Source organism: Sus scrofa, chromosome 13 (genome assembly GCF_054392235.1).
Source record: "Sus scrofa isolate SSC_HxYL_T2T_F1_AM1 chromosome 13, Sscrofa_HxYL_maternal_Yorkshire_Landrace_v2.0, whole genome shotgun sequence".
NCBI classification, from domain to species: domain Eukaryota; kingdom Metazoa; phylum Chordata; class Mammalia; order Artiodactyla; family Suidae; genus Sus; species Sus scrofa.
This window is the reverse complement of record NC_139395.1, coordinates 93,783,421-93,804,021: the sequence shown is the minus strand read 5'-3', so window position 1 is coordinate 93,804,021 and position 20,601 is coordinate 93,783,421. Positions and strand designations below refer to the sequence as shown.

The 20,601-nt window shown below is 41.2% G+C and overlaps 1 protein-coding gene across 10 annotated transcripts in view; it reads right to left on the bottom strand.

Annotated features, from left to right (window-relative positions):
- The window catches only part of ARMC8 (armadillo repeat containing 8), a 100,941-nt gene that overhangs the window by 10,137 nt on the left and 70,203 nt on the right, over positions 1-20,601 (bottom strand). For 4 of the 10 annotated variants that reach the window (XM_084989835.1, XM_021069500.2, XM_084989841.1 and 1 more), the window contains 7 exons: positions 20,222-20,304; positions 19,830-19,911; positions 15,331-15,417; positions 12,757-12,849; positions 9,624-9,773; positions 8,016-8,111; positions 1,893-1,988 (listed from right to left, as the gene is read on the bottom strand). In XM_084989835.1, the coding sequence (XP_084845961.1) occupies positions 1,893-1,988; positions 8,016-8,111; positions 9,624-9,773; positions 12,757-12,849; positions 15,331-15,417; positions 19,830-19,911; positions 20,222-20,304 (687 nt within the window). The remainder of the gene's footprint in view (positions 1-1,892; positions 1,989-8,015; positions 8,112-9,623; positions 9,774-12,756; positions 12,850-15,330; positions 15,418-19,829; positions 19,912-20,221; positions 20,305-20,601) is intronic. The other 6 variants (XM_084989838.1, XM_084989842.1, XM_084989844.1 and 3 more) reach the window with 2 other exon arrangements.

Genomic DNA, 20,601 nt, shown 5'->3' with positions numbered 1-20,601 from the left:
AAGATAAGATTTACAGGAGTTTCCTGGTGGCTCAGAGGGTTGAGGATAAGTCATTGTCACTGCTGTGGCATGGGTTCCATCCCTGGCCCAGGGACTTCTACATGCCATGGCCACAACCCTGCCCCTTCCCCCGCCCACACAAAAAAGATGTGATTTACATTTTTAGAAGATCACCAGGCTAAAGGGACTGGAATGACAGTGCAGAGGTGTCCAGGAGGCAGTCAGGCATGACAGGCTGTGGCTAGGACTAGGGTGAAGGCCAGGGTGATAGAAAGAAGTTAACAGTATCCAGGGCAGCTCTGGAGGAAGGGCTAATAGGACCTACTGATAAACTGGATTAATGGAGTGAGACAGCTGGGGAAATTGAGACTGACTCCTAGGTATGAGTGACAGGGTGGAGGGCAGAGACACTATACTGAGAAGAGAAAGGTTGGGAGCAGGGGGACAAAATTTAGGTTTAGGGGATATATTTAAGAATTCGTTTTTATTATTTTAATTTTTAATTTTTTTTGTCTTTTGTCTTTTCAGGGCCATACTCGTGGCATATGGAGGTTCCCAGGCCAGGGGTCTAATTGGAGCTGTAGCTGCTGGCCTACACTACAACAACAGCAACTCGGGATTTGAACCGCATCTGTGACCTACACCACAGCTCACGGCAATGCCAGATCCTTAAGCCACTCAGCGAGGCGAGGAATCGAACCCACAATCTCATGGTTCCTGGTCAGATCTGTTTCTGCTGGGCCACAGTAGGAACTCCCAGAACTGGTTTTTAAACATCAACTTCAAGAAGCTTCAGAAAGCCAAAGGGAGATGCTGAGAAGGCAGGAGGATCTAGGAGCCTGGAGCTCAGAAGAGAGGTCCAGGCTGGAAGTACCCCCCTCTATGTGACCCTCAGACCTTACCTCCCGCTACGAAAAGAACCAGCATGTGTGAAGGTCTGGAGGTAGGAAAGAACATGCACGGCCTCTCTGAGGAATGGAAAGAGGCCAGTGCAGTGAACGAAGGGAGGAGGGGAGCAGAGGAGTTGCGGGGGGCACAGATGAATAGGTCATTTAGGACTTCACAGGCCATCAAAAGGGGGGGGTTTATTCAAGGTGTAATAGGGAGCCACTGAAGGATTTTGGCTTCTACTCAATTAAAAAAACAAAAGGTGAGGTCACTGCTAAGAGTGATGAGGGAGAGAAGAGGTGAGCTTTAAAGAATGAGGAGAAGGTAAGAACCTATTCTTATGGAGAATGGAGGCCCCAGCTCACTGGGGAATCACAAGAGGGCACCAGGCAGTGCTGAGTGCCCAAGAAGGTTCTGTGAATTTAACATGAAACCTGTCAGCCAGCTCTGTGCCTTTCTCTGCAGTTAACTCCAACATGCAGGCAAAGAGATGACAGGTTCATCCACAGTTAGGGTTTTGCTAGGAGACACTGACAGAATGAAAAGAGGATGGATGTTTGATTTCTAGATTTTGGCAATGGGCAGTTTCTGGTGATGATGAGGTCCAGGGTATGGCCATGGCAGTGAGTGGCTGAGGTTGCAAGTCAGCAGCAGATTGTGACTGAAAGCAAAGTGATCAAAGAACCTCTGGTGCCAGAGGAACCAGAGGCTAGGGGTTCACGCACATAGGACTGAAGCTTTGAGAGGGAGGACTGGGATTGCAGGCGCTGAGAGAAGGTCAAAAGCCCAAGTCTCACTGTGTAAGGGGAGGCAGCCGGATGACAGGGTGGGGCGGGGGGTGGAGGGTGGCAACGCTGCCACACGGCACAAGCTTCAAGGGAATCGGCTACAGAGGAGTCCATTCTTTGGTTACTCTCTGCCCAATTTGTTCTAAGCTAACAGTGCTACAGACCTCGCTTCTAATGTGCAGCCAGTGTAGGGCCATGAAAGGGATAAAGGCCTACCATGTAATACTTGATTTTCTGCAGGATGTCATCATTGGTCATAATAAGTTCTTTTGCCGTTGTCCCGTCTGCTATGTTGGCTAGGATGCAGAGTGTCTGGAAAAGAACAAAAGGGCCAGCCATCAGGAAAGCTCTGAAGTCCCCAGACTCAAGCTCACACAAGAACTTGGGCAATTTCCCAGCTGAAGTCATAGATTCTCACAGGTTCCACTCTGAATGCCCCAATTTCGTATCTCCTAACATCTGCCAACAAAAGTAACCACATCTGAGGAAAGTCTACCTTAGGTAAAAGAGAACCTAAATGCTTCGGTGGCTTCTTTCTGGGCATAAGCCTTCACTGTTGAGCAAAGGCAGCAATAATTCATACTATCACATAAATCAAAGGAAAATTTCATTTGTTATTATTTTCTTGAAGATTTCATTTTTAAGAGAAGCTCTTGCTTTAAGAACTTTCTCTTTCTTCAAAGAGGCAGTCTCCTTGGTGGAAGCCTCATAGGTGTCACAACGCCTCCTACCTCCCCCTTCAAATGCTACTTGCTTCCAGGCTCATGACCTTCTAGACTAAGACCTGGACCCTGCCCACTAGCTACATGCAATGAGGACCTCTTGACTTCTTTGAACCCTACTGGAGGGACAGAAAAGGAAGCAAGATATGTGAAGGAGCTCAGTCCAGGTTGGCCTGACATGGAAGTTGCAGGGAGCCTGTGCCAGTTGGCAGGACAGTCTATCCTGAGGACAATCAGCAAGAGATTGTTCTTTTCAGCTGTTACATTCTCACAGCCAGACCAGCAGGAGGCAAGGATTAAGGTAAAGGTGAAAGGACTGTGGCAAGGGTACTGAGCCAGTGCCTGCCCCAGCCTCTCAACACACATCAGCCTATAATGTGCGTGCACTCCACCCACTTCGCAGGCATCAGAGTGTGTCAGGAATAGGACGCAGTCCTTAACTCTGAAGCCATCACACAAGCACATGTCACAGTGGTGTAACTGAGGTAAAAACAGGGCTGAGAAAACAGAAGTGCATTTGTGTGATAATGCAAGGGTCAGGGAAGGCTTCCTGAGGAAGTGACATCGAATCTAGGAGCACAGAAGGATTCACTCAAAGAAAATGACGAGAGGTGGGGATGGGGCCTAAATTCAAATAATTTTCTCCAATTTTAACCTTTCTCTTTGCTAGACTTGAGCTAATTAAGCTTGCAGGTTACAGCTAATTGAGGAGAATGTTTTCTTACCGTGGCCCAAACCCTCAGATATCTTAAACGGTGTGTGGTCTTATTTTTCTTAGATTAACAACACTACAGTACCCAGACTTCTAGGGAGTGAGTCTTGAGGTCTGAGCCAAAAACAGTTGCCTCTAGGATACAAGAAATACAGAAAATGCAATTTATGACCCAAGGCATTGGGACACTATCATTCCAGGGTACTTAAGCCATGAGAAGGAAACCCTGACATGCCTCAGAAGTGGGAGAGAGATGTGGGAGAGAGAAGATCTGAGGAAGATGTCAGATTTTAAGTGATCTGGTATAGGGCAAGCCTATCAGAAATCCTGGCACGCATAACACCCTGAATTTCTCAGGACTGAGGGGACAGCAAGAGGAAGAAACAGGATTGGACTAACCATGGATAAGAATTTAGACTCACTTAGCGAAGCACCACCCCTCTCTTACCACTAAGACAGTGGGTATAAGGGGAGATTTCAGAAAATAGTCCTTGGAATTAGACTAGGTCACAAGTTAGGCAAGTGACTCCCCTTACTGGAGTTAGAATCTACCTATGCATCCTCAGGCTTGTCCAGCATGGCAGAGGCAGGCAGAATGAGCTACATTGAAGCTGCTTTAAAAACCACACACCCTTTCTATAAATATTCTGATGGAGACAAGAAACCAAATTTCAAAGAGACTGAGTAGTTTTCGGGCCAAGCCAGTTTAACATATGAGCTAGGGAGCAGAGATATCACACACACACACACACACACACACACACACACACACACCCATGTGAACAAGTAGAAATCAGTGATACAGAAACTAGCAAATTATAGCCTGTGGGCCAAATATAACGCAATGCTTATTTTGGTAAATAAAGATTTACTGGAAGACATCCATGTCTACTTGCTTACATATTGTCTATATCAGCACAGTTGAGAAGTTACTACAGAGATTGCATAGCCTGCAAAACTTAAAATATCTATCTTGCTCTTTGTAGAAACAGTTTGCCAACCTCTGAAATAAGAAATAGAATAATAATAGGGAGGGGAAATCAGTGAAACCAAAAGTTTCTTCTTGGAGAAGATCAATAAAATTGATAAACCTCCAGATAGACTGATCCCGGAAAAAAGGGACTACCAATAAAAAGAACAAAAGAGAGCTCATTGCAAAGAATACTATAGGCTTCAAAAACATGAGGTTTTGTTTTGTTTTTTGCCTTTTCTAGGGCCACTCCCACAGTAGATGGAGTTTCCCAGGCTAGGGGTCTAATCGGAGCTGTAGCTGCCGGCCTACGCCAGAGCCACAGCAACATGGGATCCAAGCTGCGTCTGCGACCTACACCACAGCTCACAGCAACACTGGATCCTTAACCCACTGAGCGTGGCCAGGGATTGAACCTGCAACCTCATGGTTCCTAGTCGCATTCATTAACCACTGAGTCACAACGGGAACTCCAATGTTTTGAATAATTTTGTTAATAAATTTGAAAACCTAGATGAAATGGACAAATTGCTGAAAAGATACATAATGTTAAAACTCACTCAAGAAGAAACAGATAACCTGAATAGTCCCATTTCAATAAAAGAAACTGCATTTGTAGCTAAACACTTTTCAACAAAAGAAACACCAAGTCTAGATGGCTTCACTGCCACAATTCACTAAAATCTGAGAAAGAAGATAAATTCATCACAATTTTTTTTGGCAGAAAATTGAGGAGAGAACATTTCCATCTTATTCCCTGAGGTAAGCATAACTCCAAAATCAAAAACAGAGACATCACAAAAAAGCTATACACCAATATCATGAATATAGATGTGAAATATTTCTCACCAAATTTCAGTAAATTGAATCCAACTACACATGTAAAGGATAATAACATTTTAATATGGTATATCTCTCTATTTGTTTAGGTCTTAGATTTCTTTCACTAACAGTGTTTTATAGTTTTTAGCTAAAAGATCCTACACAAATTTTGTGAGATTTATACATAGCATTTTTTTTCCATTTCTACTCCTTCATGCTAGTATATAAAATACAGTTGAGTTCCTGTTGTGGCTCAGAGGTAATGAACCAGATTAGTATCCATGAGTATGCAGGTTTGATTCCTGGCCTCACTCAAAGGTTTAAGGATGCAGTGTTGCTGTGGTGTAGGTCGCAGACGCGGCTCAGATCCCACGTTGCTGTGGCTGTGGCATAGGCCGGCAGCTGCAGCTCCAACTCCAACTGGACCCCTAGCCCAGGAACTTCCATTATGCCACAGGTTCCCCCCCCCCCCCCCCGCCCCCGCCAAAAAAAAGAAAAAAGAAAAGAAGAAAAAATACAATTGATTGATTCTTCTAACTTGTGGCCTTGGTTAACTCACTGTCTAGTTCTAGCTTCTTCTGAGTCCATGGCATTTTCTACATAGATTTTCATGTTGTCTGGGGATAGTTTTATTCCTTCCTTTTCAATCTGCATGCCTTTTATTTCTTTTTCTTGCCTTATTGTGCTTGGTAGCAGTTTCAGTATGATGTTGAATAGGAGTGGTAAAAGAAGGGAACGACCTGTCTTACTCTTGATCTAAAGGACAGTGATAGATACATTTGCTATCTGGATCAAGGCGATCATTTCATGATATATATACATATATCAGGTTATCACACTGCATGCTTAAGCTCATGTAGCTCACTGTATATCAATATATCTCAATAAAAAAAGAAAAAAGAGGAGTTCCAACTAGGAATTATGAGGCTGCAGGTTCAATCCCTGGCCTCGCTCATTAGGTTAAGGATCTGGTGTTGCTGTAAGCTGTGGTGTAGCTCGCATATGAGGCTCGGATCTGGCGTTGCTGTGGCTGTGGCACAGTCCAGCAGCTGTAGCTCCAATTCAACCCTAGCCTGGGAACCTCCATATGCCATGGGTGCAGCCCTAAAAAGCAAAAAATAATAACAATAAAAAAAATGTATCTTTTGATACTTTTGAAAAGAATTAAATTTCTAGCTAAAAACCAGACAGCTTAAGCCTCCCCATAGTTGCCTACTTCTAAACCATCACCCAAATCTGTGTGAGAGAGTATCATTTGTATCCTGCCAAAACAGACTACTATTGTTGGGCTTTTCTTTTGCTCTCATCCAAATCCTGCCTCACCTTTCTACCTTGCTCACTGTTCAAGTTAGTGGAGTTCTATCTAGGTGAGCTGTTTTTACAAATTTCTATGTTCTCCACATAGAATAGTTTATTCTGAACACTGCATCTTCTTGGTTTTTTTTTTTGTTTTTTCAGGGCCACACCCACGGCATATGGAAGTTCCCAGGCTAGGGGAAGAATCGGAGCTACAGCTGTCGGCCCAAACCACAGCCACAGTAATACCAGATCCGAGCCATGTCTGCGACCTACACCACAGCCCATGGCAACGCCTGATCCTTAACCCACTGAGCAAGGCCAGGGATGGAACCCACATCCTCATGGATACCAGATGGGTTTGTTTCTGCTGAGCCATGATGGGAATTCTCTGCATCTTCTTTATTTTGTGCTCCAGTAACAAATCTCATTCATCCTAATTTCGGTGATGCCTATGAAAATAGTTTTCTGTGTTAAATTTTTATCAAAAAAACAGTTATTACTGAATTTCAACAGAGTTCACCTAAAATGTCCATTTTAAAACCACTTTTTCAAATCTGTGACCTTTTTTGCTCACAAATTTCACCACAGCTCCCAAGTCCTACCACTCTACTGAAGCCTGATGAATTATTCTAACTCAGGAACACAGAGGATAAGGAGCATGGGCCTTGCTCTGGGTCCAACTCTCCATGGATGATGACCTTGGGGAAGTTTCTTCCATACATGTAAGTGTACAGCTCAATGAACTCTGAAATGAACACGCCCATGTAGCCAACATTTATGGCAGAAGCTGAAAATTACCGTGACCTCAGATCTTGTATTAAAAATTTAACCCTGCTTACTATATAGCACAGAGAACTATATCTAGTCATTTGTGATAGGACATGGTGGAGGATAATGTGAGAAAAAGAATGTGTGTGTGTATGTGTGTGTGTGTGTGTCTGAGTGACTGGGTCATTTTGCTGTACAGCAGAAAACTGACAGAACACTATAAATCTACTATAATGGAAAAAATAAAATCATTTAAAAAAAGTAACCAAAAAAGAGAAAAATTTAACCCTGCAGGTGACTTTTCTTTTACAATAAAACAGGGAATATATACATTACAAATCCAATAATAAGTCTCAGGAACTACACAAAAATAATTCCCAAACTATCCCCGGATAAACACATAACCTCTCTGTATTTTTATGCCTACCCTAACTAGCCCTATTGAAACACAACAGAAAGTAAGGTTATGGGATAGAAATAAGGAACAGGAATGCATGTGGGTAAAGAAATAAAAAATGGGGACATTCCCTTGTGGAACAGCAGGTTGAGGATCTGACGTTGTCAATGCAGTGGCTCTGGTCATGTGGGTTTGATCCCTGGCCCAGGAACTTACACGTGCTGTGGACACACCCCCAAAAAGTCTTCAGTATGAGGGATTATTTCACCAGGAAGTTGCAGGAATTTGAGTTCAGAGCATGGTGATACAGGGGGATAGAAACAGTGAATCCTGGAGAAAAGATTCACTCTAAGATGATCAGAAGTGGTCATCCCTGCAGAGACGGATAGTGTATATATACAGTACATGACACAGAGGGTAAAAGTAGAGACTCTGGTCATGTTTTCCTCCATTTCAAGAGGAAGACTTCCTGAAGAGAGTTTAAGGGGTGGCACAGGATCTTTCTCCTCAGATCTTTTGTCTTTACAGCACCTCTGATCTCAGCACCCTGTCTTTTGCATTCTTGAATATTTCAGGAAGACTCCTACGACCTCTCTTTGTACTCACACTCAGAGATATTCCTCAAAAAAAAAAAAAAAAGAACACATACCTGCTCTTTGACCTCAATGTTATGCTCTCCTTCCAAAATAAGGGTGACGGCTTGCATAATTTGCTTTCCATGAGTACTCATTATTTTGTCTATGTGCTGCAAAACAATGGGAAATCCACAATTATCATCTAGAGAACAAAGACAAAGACCATAAGAAAGAACAGAAGGCTTCCAAAAGTTTAGCAATACAATACAAAACTGCTTCAAAGTCCTTCATGGCATATAGGACTTGATGCCAAAGAACAGTGTTTATAGCCATAACCTCTATTTATGGCACTTTGCAGATATTGTGGGTTTTTTTTTTTTTTTCCTTAACAAATTGAAGGTCTGAGGCAACACTATATCAAGCAAGTCTATTGCTGGCATTTTCCCAACAGCATTATTATTATTATTATTATTCTCTTTTTAGGGCAGCACCCATGGCATATGGAAGTTCCCAGGCTAGGGGTTGAATTGGAGCTATAGCTGCAAGCCTACACCACAGCCATAGCAATGCCAGATCTCTGACCCACTGGGCAAGGCCAGGGATCGAACCCACATCCTCATGGATACTAGGTGGATTTGTTTCTGTTGCGCCACAACGGGAAGTCCCTAAGAGCATTTTTTTTTAAATTAAGGTATGTGCATTTTTTTTTTTTTTTTACATGTAATGCTATTCTATGCTTAACAGACTATAGTATAGTGTAAATGTAACTTTAATATGCACTGGGAAACCAAAATACTGTGACTTGCTTTACTGCAGTGGTCTGGAATCAAACCTGCAATATCTCCAAGGTATGCCTGTATTATATTATGAACCAATATTTTGCCTTCAACTTTTTTGTTGTTGATGACTTAAAGATGAAGATAGCATAGACTTGGCCTGATAGAATACAGAAATGCAATCATCAAGGATCCTCAGGCCCAAAGATATTATAAAAAAAAAGAAGCTAAAAAATGGATGGGGAAGGGGGAGAAGCCAGAGACAAGGAAAAGATGGTGTAGATTTACTAATACTATCTTGGGGTACAAATGCACAGAGGAGACTCAGAAAACAAGTGAGGCACAGAGAAGGGTTTCTTTATCTGCCTGAAGGCCACCGACCCTATTGCTCAGGGAACACTGAACAACAATGAGAAAGACCCCATAGCAAGGCTCAGGCTCTCCTACTCCCACAGAGACCCACTGCTCTCCATGCTGACACCTTCAGAGGTCAATCCAGTCAACATGGGCAGGATGAAGACGTGTCTATGGAGTAGCACTGAGAAGGATTCTCTAAAGGGAAAGAAGCTGAGGCCCCAGAGATAAGGGCTTTGGGTCAATGAGGAAAACAGTCCTGGCCAGCAAACCAAGTGAGAATAAAATAAGTCAAGGCAGGCTCCCATCCAGAACGGAGGAACGAGAGGGAGACAGGACAGGAAGTGCAGAAGTGGAGGTTCAGGTGGCCATGGTGAAGCAGCTTCCAGAACGCCTATGAAGGTGACAGGTCTAAACACCAACTCCTGGCTTCTCTGGGAAGGGGCAGCATTTGAATCACACTTCTGGGCAGATGTGAACAGCAGCAGAGAGGCAGGGCTATAATGCATATGCAGGGGTAGATAATCTGGAAACTTGGGTAATTTTACTTACAGGGCGGGTAGAGAGGAGATTTCTAAGAAGTCCCAATGTCTTCATCAGCACATTCAAATCTGAATCTGATAATAACCGGAATAGCTGTTCAGTACTCAAGCTTCGTAAAATATCTGCTTTTATTTTTTGTTCAGCCTGAAATGCCATATTCTGAAAGGATTAAAAAGTTTCAAGAATCATGTCTATAACTGCTTTATAAAATTATATTTTAATAGTATTTCTGATAATTTTCCAGCTATAAACAATCTGCAGAAAATTCTAAGGATAAGTCACATCATTTTTCTGATTTCTGTGAATCACCTATAATTCTCTGACAAGACAACTACTCCATGAGAAACATGACCGCTGCCTGACACAGCATTTGTATGTCTTAAGATTTCTCAGATAAATACAAAATCTACTATAACATTTTTAAAAACTCCATGTATTTAAACTAAAAAAACAAAATGGTTCATGCATTTCTCCCATCCTCACCCCCTCCCCTGGCAACCACCCCAATTTGTTCTCTGGATCTATGAGCTTGGTTACTTTTGAGAACATCCTGCTGGCTATCAAGTTGCTTTCTGTGCAGGGTAATGACAAAATGACTACTAACAACTATACTGTGCCATGCATTTTGAGAAAGATTTAAAGGAACTCCCTTGTTATGCATGAAAATAGTAGTGGGTTTTGTTAACTTTACTGGCATGAGACATCTATTGTGTTCACAGCTCTATGCTAGGTGCTGATATGGCTGGGCCACATCACGCAGGAAGCTCTTCAAGGGATAGAAGGTGTATCCAAGTTACTAGCAGCTCCAGATGGCCAGGAGCTATTTTGCTCTCTTTTCTCCTTTCTGGACACATTATGGATTATCCCAGCTTAACCTAAAGCTATAATAACATGGCTGAAGGAAAAAAGAAAAACCATGGCAAATTCTAAACGATTCTTTCATTTTCTTTTTTTTTGTCTTCTTAGGGCCGCACCCTGAGCCTATGGAAATTCCCAGGGTAGGGGTGGCATAGGAGCTGCAGCTGCTGGCCCACACCACAGCCACAGCCATGCCAGATGCAAGCTGCATTTGCAACCTACACCACAGCTCACGGCAACAATGGATCCTTAACCCACTGAACCCTCGTCCTCATGGATACTAGTCGGGTTCATTACCACTGAGCCACAATGGGAACTCCCAAACAATTCATAAATCAGCTTTTGTTATAAAAATCTCTTGTAAACTACAGACTTATTATGTTGTTACTGCCCTCCAGGAACTTTTGACTAACACAAGGCAACACGGTACAGCAAAAAGAATACTGGGTTGGGTGTCAAGAGACCCAGGCCAAAGAAAATTCCAATGTTTTACAGTTTGTGGGCAGAAAACATTATAGCTGATAATATGGAGACTGGTGAGAAAAAGACAGGTAATAGGAATTTAAGGGGTGGGATGATAAATTCAGTTTTCAACATCAAAACTGTACTTGTCAAGGAGCCCTCAAACGAAGTCCCATCAGCCATTTGAGTGACAAACCTGAGGAAGAGAGAACAATTCCATCTGGATATGTACATTTCAAAGGAACCTCTTCTATTAGGGGGAGTTGAAACCATGAGAGTAGATGAAGTCCCTGAAACTGAAGTGTAAAGGGATGTGGAAGCTGGGAACTGAAACTCAGGCAAATGTCCCCTGAGAAGGAGTTTGAAAAGGAGGCTAAGTAGACAGTGAGGTGAAAAAAAAAACTAAGTCCTGGGAAAGGGTTTCAAGGAAGAGAAGTGCCAAAATCTGGTAAGTTAAGCAGAAAAATAACTGTACATCTATTCAATTCAGCACTTGCTTGGAAGATGATTATTTCCAGCCCCAAGTTTGTATGAAAAGACAGCAGACAGAGCTCAGAAAGGGGAGAAGAGCACAGGCTTGGGACAGATGCCATCACTTATTAGCTGTGAAGCTCAGATGATTCATTTACTCCCAAGACCCAGTTTCCCAACTGTAACGTGGATATCTAACAACATTCCGTGAAATAAAAATTAGAGGTAACAAATACAAAACACCTAGTTTAGAGTCTGGCACACAGTAATTAAATTATCACTATTATAGTTATGTTTAAAAATTCATGTAGAATTACTCTATTTTCAATTTTAATAAATTTTATTTACATTTGAAGGAAAAATAGTTCTCTGACTTCACAGTTAAACAGTTTTAGAATTCAGATTATAAATTTTTTATTAGAAACTGTTGGAGTTCCTACTATGGCACAACGGGATAGGTGCCATCTTGGGAGTGCTGGGGTGCAGATTCAATCCCCAGCCTGGCACAGTGGGTTAAGGATCCAGCACTGTTGCAGCTGTGGCTTAGGTCACAACTGCGACTCAGATCTGATCCCTGGCCTGGGAACTCCATATGCCATGGGGTAGCCAAAAAAGGGGGGCGGGGGGAGAAACTGTTAGAATAATATCAGTTGAGCGTTTATATCCCAACTCTGTTACCTTGGGTAAGTTATTTAACCACTCTGTGCTTATTAACCTGTATATCCTCTGGCTGATTTCACAAAGATGTTATAAAAGAAATGCAAAGATACTTTGCAAAGGAGGTAGCTCTATACAGATGTCAACATGTTCATGACAAGGAAAACATTTTTTCCCAAAATTAGATGTCAAGTTTCAACACCCGTCCATTTTTCATACATGATGAACAGGAGCACTGAAGCACACAGTGGCCAAGCAACTTGCTTATATTTGAAGTCTTCTAGGTCCTAGGTCTTTAGAAAACTGGGCCAAAATAGCAAGATGTTTTAAAAAGAAAATTCTAGACATTTCAAAGAACACATTCTTGGAGTTCCCGTCGTGGCGCAGTGGTTAATGAATCCGACTAGGAACCATGAGGTTTCGGGTTCGGTCCCTGCCCTTGCTCAGTGGGTTAAGGATCCGGCGTTGCCGTGAGCTGTGGTGTAGGTTGCAGACGCGGCTCGGATCCCGCGTTGCTATGGCTCTGGCGTAGGCCGGTGGCTACGGCTCCGATTCAACCCCTAGCCTGGGAACCTCCATATGCCGCGGGAGCGGCCCAAAGAAATAGCAAAAAAAAAAAAAAAGAAAAAAGACAAAGAACACATTCTTTAACTTCTAACTTTGATAACTACTCTCTTCTCTTTATGAAACATACCATTAAAGCCCAAATTCCATTCACTCGTAAAGCGGGATTTTCACTTTGGGTTAATCCACAAAGTAGCTCTACAGCTCCTGATTCTAGAATTGGCTGTGATGGGAAAGGAGAAGAAAAAGTTTTAAAGTCAGGTTAGTAAACTAAGTGTATACATGCCTGGCATTCTGCCTATGGTTTCGTTTCTACTCTTGCCCAATTCCAAGCAACCTTCACAAAGCAGGGAGTGAGGTGGCCATTAAAACTACCTTGAGAAGGGCAAGGGCAAGGAAGAGGATTCTCTCACAAATCCAGAACCCCAAAAAAATCCAGTTGTCTCCTCTTCCTTTGTAGTCCTGAAAGACTCAGGCGATATCCTAATTCTGTGAACTTTCACACATACCCTTAAGACCCCTTTACCTAGTTCCACACTTGCCTCTACCCTACTCTGAGACGCCTGATCTCTGCTTCATGCAGCATGCCTCTCAGGTGTGCTTTACAAGCTGTGACTGTGAAGCAATACGGCTGGTTCAGAATGAAACCATCTTCCTTCCAAATTGTTAACCTTATTCCCAAAAATGCTGCAGAATTTATCTTTTAGAACTACTTTCAGGACTACCTATCAATCATACAAGCATTATAGTCTTGTACTTGAATATTCATATCACATTTTATATCTAAAACAGCATGTGCTAGTTTGACTACTTACCTTACTTATGATACTTGGCTGAAAATACGTTTGGATAGTTTCTTAAAAAATTCAAACCTTAGAGGACTGATTAACCATTACCAATGAACGCCTTAAAGGCAATCTTCCAAGTGGATTCTGGAAGTGCTTAAGCAATTCAGACTTACATACTGAGAAAAAAGGGCAGTACCTTTTAAGATGACATTCTTCAAGAAGGATATATATTCCTCTACTTCTACAAACTGTGTAGTTTTTTTAAAAAACCTTTTTATGTTGAAATAAGTCCAAACTTATAAAGCAGCAAGACTAATATAAAGGGCTTCCATATATTCTTTTCCCAAATTCATCAATTTTTTTAACATGTTGCCATATTTTGTCACTATTTCTCATTCTATACACTCATATCCACATAATTTATCTTTGTCTGAACCATTTGAAAACCAATGAAGGCATCATGCCACTTTACCCTTAATACTTCAATGTGTATTTCCTAAGAACAAGGATACTCTTTAGAAAACCATGGAAGTTACCAAATTCAGAGAAATTAACATTAAAACAATACTTTTATTGAATCTATAGTCCATCTTCCAGTTTTGTCAATTGGCCCAATAAATGTTCTCGGACCATTTCCTGCACTTCCAGTTAGGAATCCAGTTCATTTTTAACATTAAAAAGTCAATCCTACTAATGATCCTATACCTCAGTTCATCTACCTTATTTTCCAACTAGACCCTAAATATTCTGAAGGCAGATCTGAGGCAACATAAAAGCTGTTCAGAATGATTAAAACTGCTAGACTGACTTCAACCAGATCATCCTCAGCCGAGACCCCTATCACCAGGGCAGAGGAGTGGACAGAAGCTGTGGCATCCTATCTCACCTTCCCCTTCCTTCAGAACAATGATCTGTCTCTCCTCTTTTGTTCCAAGATTTCTACTTGTTGAATAACTGTCTCTGAACCCCCACTTTGTTATTAATGTCTTCCTAAATAACAGTCAAAAGCCTGAAGGTGTTACAATGAAGGAAAGAAATTCACCAAAATGGGGCCACTAAATGTACTTAATGAAGGATGGTATCTAAACCTAGTTCATGATTGGGCAGACTGGAGATATTTTAACATGATAAAACTAACTCTTTAAGGTTTCCCCCCCTCTTCATTAAATTTTATTTCAGTTTTCCCCATTATAAAGATAATGCATACTCAATTTATAAAATGCATAAAAGAGGAGTTCCCGTTGTGGCGCAGTGGTTGGCGAATCTGACTAGGAACCATGAGGTTGCAGATTCGATCCCTGGCATTGCTCAGTGGGTTGGGGATCCTGCGTTGCTGTGGCTCTGGCGTAGGCCAGTGGCTACCGCTCAGATTCGACCCCTAGCCTGGGAACCTCCACGTGCCGTAGAAGTGGCTCTAGAAAAAAGGCAAAAAAGACAAAATAAATAAATAATAAAAAAAAATTAAAAATAAAAAAATAAAATGCATAAAAGAGGGGGAAAATATCCCCAAATGCAATCCCTCCCTAAATAACTACCAAATTATTTTCCAATGATAGCAGTTATCTCCTTGAAATGACTTGTAATCCTGGTTAACAAAATTGGGTTTTAACTTATTCTTTAATAAATATAATTTGAAAATAGTCTACTATTTGTGTAATTATTTCCTAGATTTGCAGATGTAGGCAGTTTAGAGTGACTATAGCCATAGTATCTTCTAAATAAACTGCAGATGCCAGGCAGAAAAGGGATAACAGGAAATGATAACTATATTTTAAAATGATTTAATTTGCCCTCCCCATTCAAGCAATTCAGAATTAGTTTTTAAACCCCTCAAATTTCAATGTGAACTACTGTAAAAATTATTTGACTTTGCTCTAGGTAGGGCAAAAATCTAGGAAAAGAAAATCAACACTAACCTCTTTGCTTGGAGAAAATTCAAGAAGAAGATTACATAGCATGGAAGATGCTACTACTAGGATTTCATCTGGTGCATTTTGTAAAACCTAGGGAATTAAAAAAAAGGGGGGGAATACTATTAATGGTTTGCAACCATGGAGGTGAGATAATAAAGATAAATGAGAATAAAAACAATTTATCTTTCAACCTGATTTCTCATATTGGAGAGAGAGTCAGGAAAGATCCACTTGACATCACATAAAACTTAACCTAGGTCTGTAATTAATGATATCTATCCTGCAGGAGAAAAGCTACAGCCCCATTGCTAGGATGGGGGTTGCTGAATGGAAAAGGAGATAGACACAGTCAGGGAGGGGGTGCTCTATTTAAGTATGAAGACCATGGAACTGCTGTGGGGCAAGTTAACCCAATTTACTCTATCATATCAAGCCACTCAGAAAACCAGAGAATAGCCTTGGTTGGGTCTGAGATTTCCTGACATTTCCGCAAGGACTTGTTTAACCAGGAATATGGATGGACCAAGCTACTTCAGTTAGGGCAAGGTGAGGAACTGGTCTCAGGACTGGAATCACACAGCCCTGGTTCCTCACTCCTCCGCTTACTAGACGTGTAAACTTAAGTACATTTCTTAACTGCTCTGAGTCTTCAAATTGAGAAAAACAACACTTCCTTGACAGGACTATTTAAGACTAAATATAATTTGATGAGTAATAAAGGAAGCAGCATAGCATGGAAGTTAAGGACACAGAATGTGACTGCAAATTTTAGTTCAACCACTAAATAGGTATATGAATTCCTTGGCTATAAAATGGGGATAACAACAGTCTGCTTCATAGGATTTGTGTTAAAATTAATATATGAAAAGATTTCAGGACAGTACATAGTAATGGTTATATAAACAAGGTTTTTAAAAAGGTAACTTATTGCAATAATTGTTGTTGTTCCCAGGCACATTATCAGGCACGTAATCGTTATATAGCAAACTAATTGCCATGGATGCTGACTGAACTCAGAAGACAACATAGCATGATGACAAATGTTAGCTGCTGTTAGCTATTATCAGAACCTCTTTTTTCCTAGCTTCTAAGAGAGAAGGCTTCATAAATACCACCACCCATATGCAATATTCACTTTGAATAAATCCTTTGCACTTGGAATCAGATCAGGATCAGGCTTATGACCCCAAAAGGAAAACTAGGAGCTCTAGTTATGCAAATTGGAAATGAATCGTCAAAAAAAAATTTTTTTTCAGAGTTTAATATATTATCTGCTTTCTTCAGAAAATCAAATCTGAAGCTCCCAAGTTAAGAACAAACAAGAATTACAAAACTGAGGCAGTCCTCCTAACTATGTTTTAACTCTCCTGTGAATTATTAGCTAGTTGATAAAGATCAAATCTTATATACTACACGCAGGTTGATCTGTGTCTGCTGCAACCCATTCTAAGACCCTGTTCACCCTTCCCTTCCCTTGCTGCACCCTTCCTACCTCTCTCAGGTCCATACTCTACACATGGCGAAAGGCATCCCATTCTCAGAAGCCTCCTTAGAGCCCTTCCTATCAGAAGTCATTCTATCCTCCGGAGTATCCACTGCTATTGTCTGTGGCCTCTTTTAGGGTCCTTATTACTGTCCACTATTCACTCTTTCTGTAGCCCTGACAGTTTCCTTTCCTCCTAACAAATTTAAGCTTCTGGAAGGAATAATCTATCATAATATTTATAGTCTAATTTATCCTGGCTTGTATTAACTAAATGGCACTGTACAAAATGGGGAATCAATGAATGCTTCTGAATTAAGAAAAAGAATCATTTCCCAAAATTACACTACTTAGAATCACTAGTTGAAATACGGCTTTAAAAAGTTGCTTTGGGGAGTTCCCGTCATGGCTCAGCAGTTAACGAATCCGACTAGGAACCATGAGGTTGTGGGTTCAATCCCTGGTCTCGCTCAGTGGGTTAAGGATCCGGTGTTGCCATGAGCTGTGGTGTAGGTTGAATATGCAGCTTGGATCTGGCATTGCTGTTGCTGTGGCATAGGCAGGCGGCTATAGCTCTGATTACACCCTTAGCCTGGGAATCTCCATATGCCAAGGGTGAAGCCCTAAAAAGACACAAAAAAAGTTGTTTCTGGTCTGTGTGCTAGGGAATTTGCAATCACAAATTCAAGGCATTATATTTTTGTGAGGAGGGACATTCTATGTTTTGTTAAGAAAAAAATTACTTTTAAAATGTATAACTTTTAAAAGAAATATTAATAAATTTTACTTGTCTTAAAAAAGTTGCTATTATCAAGTTTTTTCAAATCAGATAAAGACTTAATGATAAATTAAAACAGAAGAGATTCTATGAAATTCTTAAAAGCATTTACTCAATATGAAACTAACATGTAAAATTCAGAAGGTGACATCTAACACTGACTAAAGAGAATTTCACCAGAATAAGAACAAAAAATAACCACAAAAATCATTGTAGTTAGAATCAAATGCTTATTCTCCTGTGGTTTGCTAACCAACATTTAGAAACACAGAAAAGCAAGGGGGAAAGAAAAAAAAAAAAATCAAGAGACATGCAAATAGTCTCTGAACTAAGAGAATCCTAAAAGTATCTGAAATAAATCACGGATTTACTTCCAGGTTTTTAACAGTATACTTTAAATGTGCGACAAAGTAGTAGTTTAACAGTAATTATATCCACATGTACCCAAGTGCACAAGAACCTTTTAGATTGCTCACCAAACCTTTGAGCAGGTAGAACCAGACAGAAACCATATGTTGCTCCACTTCTGATTCATATGAGAGGGGTACTGAGCTGAGCAATCAGAGAAAATGGCTCCAGAGAAAATATTTTGGAAGTTATTTTGGGAAATAGGAGAGCATGTTAAAAAATCGTGAATAGGCAAGTTACCATGTGGTGAAGTGGGTTAAGGATCCAGCGCTGCTGCAGCTGTGGCGCAGGTTGCAACTGTGGCTCGGGTTCGATCCCTGGCCCAGGAACTTCCACATGCCATGGGTATAGGCAAAAAAAAAAAAATCTTGAATGGACAAGTTTTTGTTTGTTTGTTCTGGCCAAGCCCACAGCATGTGGAAGTTCTCCGGCAAGTGATCAAACCCACGCCACAGCAGCAATCCAAGCCACAACAGTGACAATGCTGCATTTTTAACCTGCTGATCCACCAATGAACTCCTTGAATGCGCAGGATTAAGCTTTCATGAAAAAGGTGCAATCTAAGAAGTAGAAAGACTGGCAACCAAAACCCTCTACTGAGGAGAGCACTGGTCCAACCTGGTGACAGGGGCCAAACTGGTGCCCATGTCCCACCCTCAACCTCAGTCCTAAAGGCATCCTTACACTTCCCACACTCACCAAGTGTAATGTTTCTGTTCATGCTGTTCCTCTCTGGAAAATCCTCCTGCCTTCCTTGTGCCCTCAAAGCCACTTCACAGTCTTCCTGCCTAAGCCTCTTCTATTTCTACCATACTGAGGCCTTTACTATAACTTGAAATTTTAAGCTGAGGGAAGGAGCTCTGAAGCAAAAATTTTTGGTAGATTACTGTGCCTGAAGGCTTTCACAGCAGGTACACAAAACAAAACAAAAACCAAAAACTTAAACAAAAACTTCTGGGAGTTCCTGTGGTGGCTCAGTGGGTTAAGAACCCAACTAGTATCCATGAGGATGTGGGTTTGATCCCTGGCCTTGCTCAGTGGGTTAAGGATCCACTGTTGCCATGAGCTGTGGTGTAGGTTGCAGATGTGGCTTGAATGGGCCCTTGCTGTGGCGTAGGCCAGCAGCTGCAGCTCTGATTCGATCCCTAGCCTGGGAACTTCCAAATGCTGTGGGTGCAGCCCTAAAAAGACCAAAAGAAAAAAAAAGTTGTGTTGACTGACTATAAGATGTATGCAGTCACTTAAAAAAAAAAAGAGAAAGATGGACCAGAGACCAAGCTGACCTGTGGTTCTATAATGTTTCACTACTAGCAGCAATGTGATGCATACTCTAAGTCTCTATTCAGATTTATTTAACCTAAACTACTTTTTTCTTTTTCTTTTTTTGGGGGGGGCCCTCAAGGAAAAACCTTTAGGTCTTAACAAAGAAGTCATTCTGGCGTAGAGAGGCAGGAGGTAACAATTGTTTTTAAAAATATCCAGGGAATGCCAAAAGACTAAGAACAGTTTGTATCTGTGAATGATTGATTCCTTTCCTTTGTATAACTAAAAACTACAAAGATGATTACAGATATGTCTAAAGCATAAGACTAGACACATAGGGAGATCAGGTGAGTAACTCAAGTTTTATTGAATGAAAAAAGCCAGGCAGGTACTTCCATGTCACCCATGAGATGCTGACCTCAGAAATATGTTGTGCAGAGTTAAGGAGATAAATGTTCAAAATGCTTTACACAAAAATCAGGCACACTCTTAGACCAGCGAGTGCTGTTAGCCACCTCGTTCACTAAAGGCTCTTTGGGGATGGATGTGGACTTGCTGCTTTCTTCTTACCTTCATTAAAGGTTTCCACACAGCGTGATCCTGGAAACTGGTTCGAAGCTGCTGCACAGATCTAGATAAACTGTGCAAACATCTACAAAGAATAATCAAAATTAGCTTCACAAGAAGCCCAAACTTTTACTTTTCAAACACACTGCTTGGCATTGCACAATTACTAATACACACTTGAAGTATATCTACAGACATGGTTAATTCAACTACTTCAGGACTTCCCAGGCTCTGGGGCTAGTTTCTTTGTTAAACAGTGTTACACACTGTATGCATTCACCTGAGAATACTTTCAAGTAACATTTGGATGCTGTGCTTACTTGGTGAAGGTCCGGAAAGGAAAGAGGTTAAAAACATGGCAAAGGATTTTTATTCAGGCCATTTAAAGCTCATACCTGACGGCAGCTAACCGCACCTTGACACTAGACTCAGACAAGCCAGTCACAATTCGGTCCATCATATTTTCAGTCTCAATGATCTGGAGAAAAAGGTTAATGCTGCATAAATAACAACACTAAGATGACAAACTTCACTGCTTGTAAATGCAAGTATGTTAACGTCCATTTTAAAATTTAACGTTGTTTTTAGCAAGAGTTTTTACCTCTGTAACAATGATTTGCAGTGGGGGCAGGCAGCTCATCAGAAAGGTAGGATTACCCCACCAAGGACCTGCCAGACTCAACGACAGGCATAAAGGGCAGGTTATGTTTCTTCATTTATTTTTAAAAACACTAAAGCAACAATTACATGGTGTAAATATCACAGAGGGGATGCA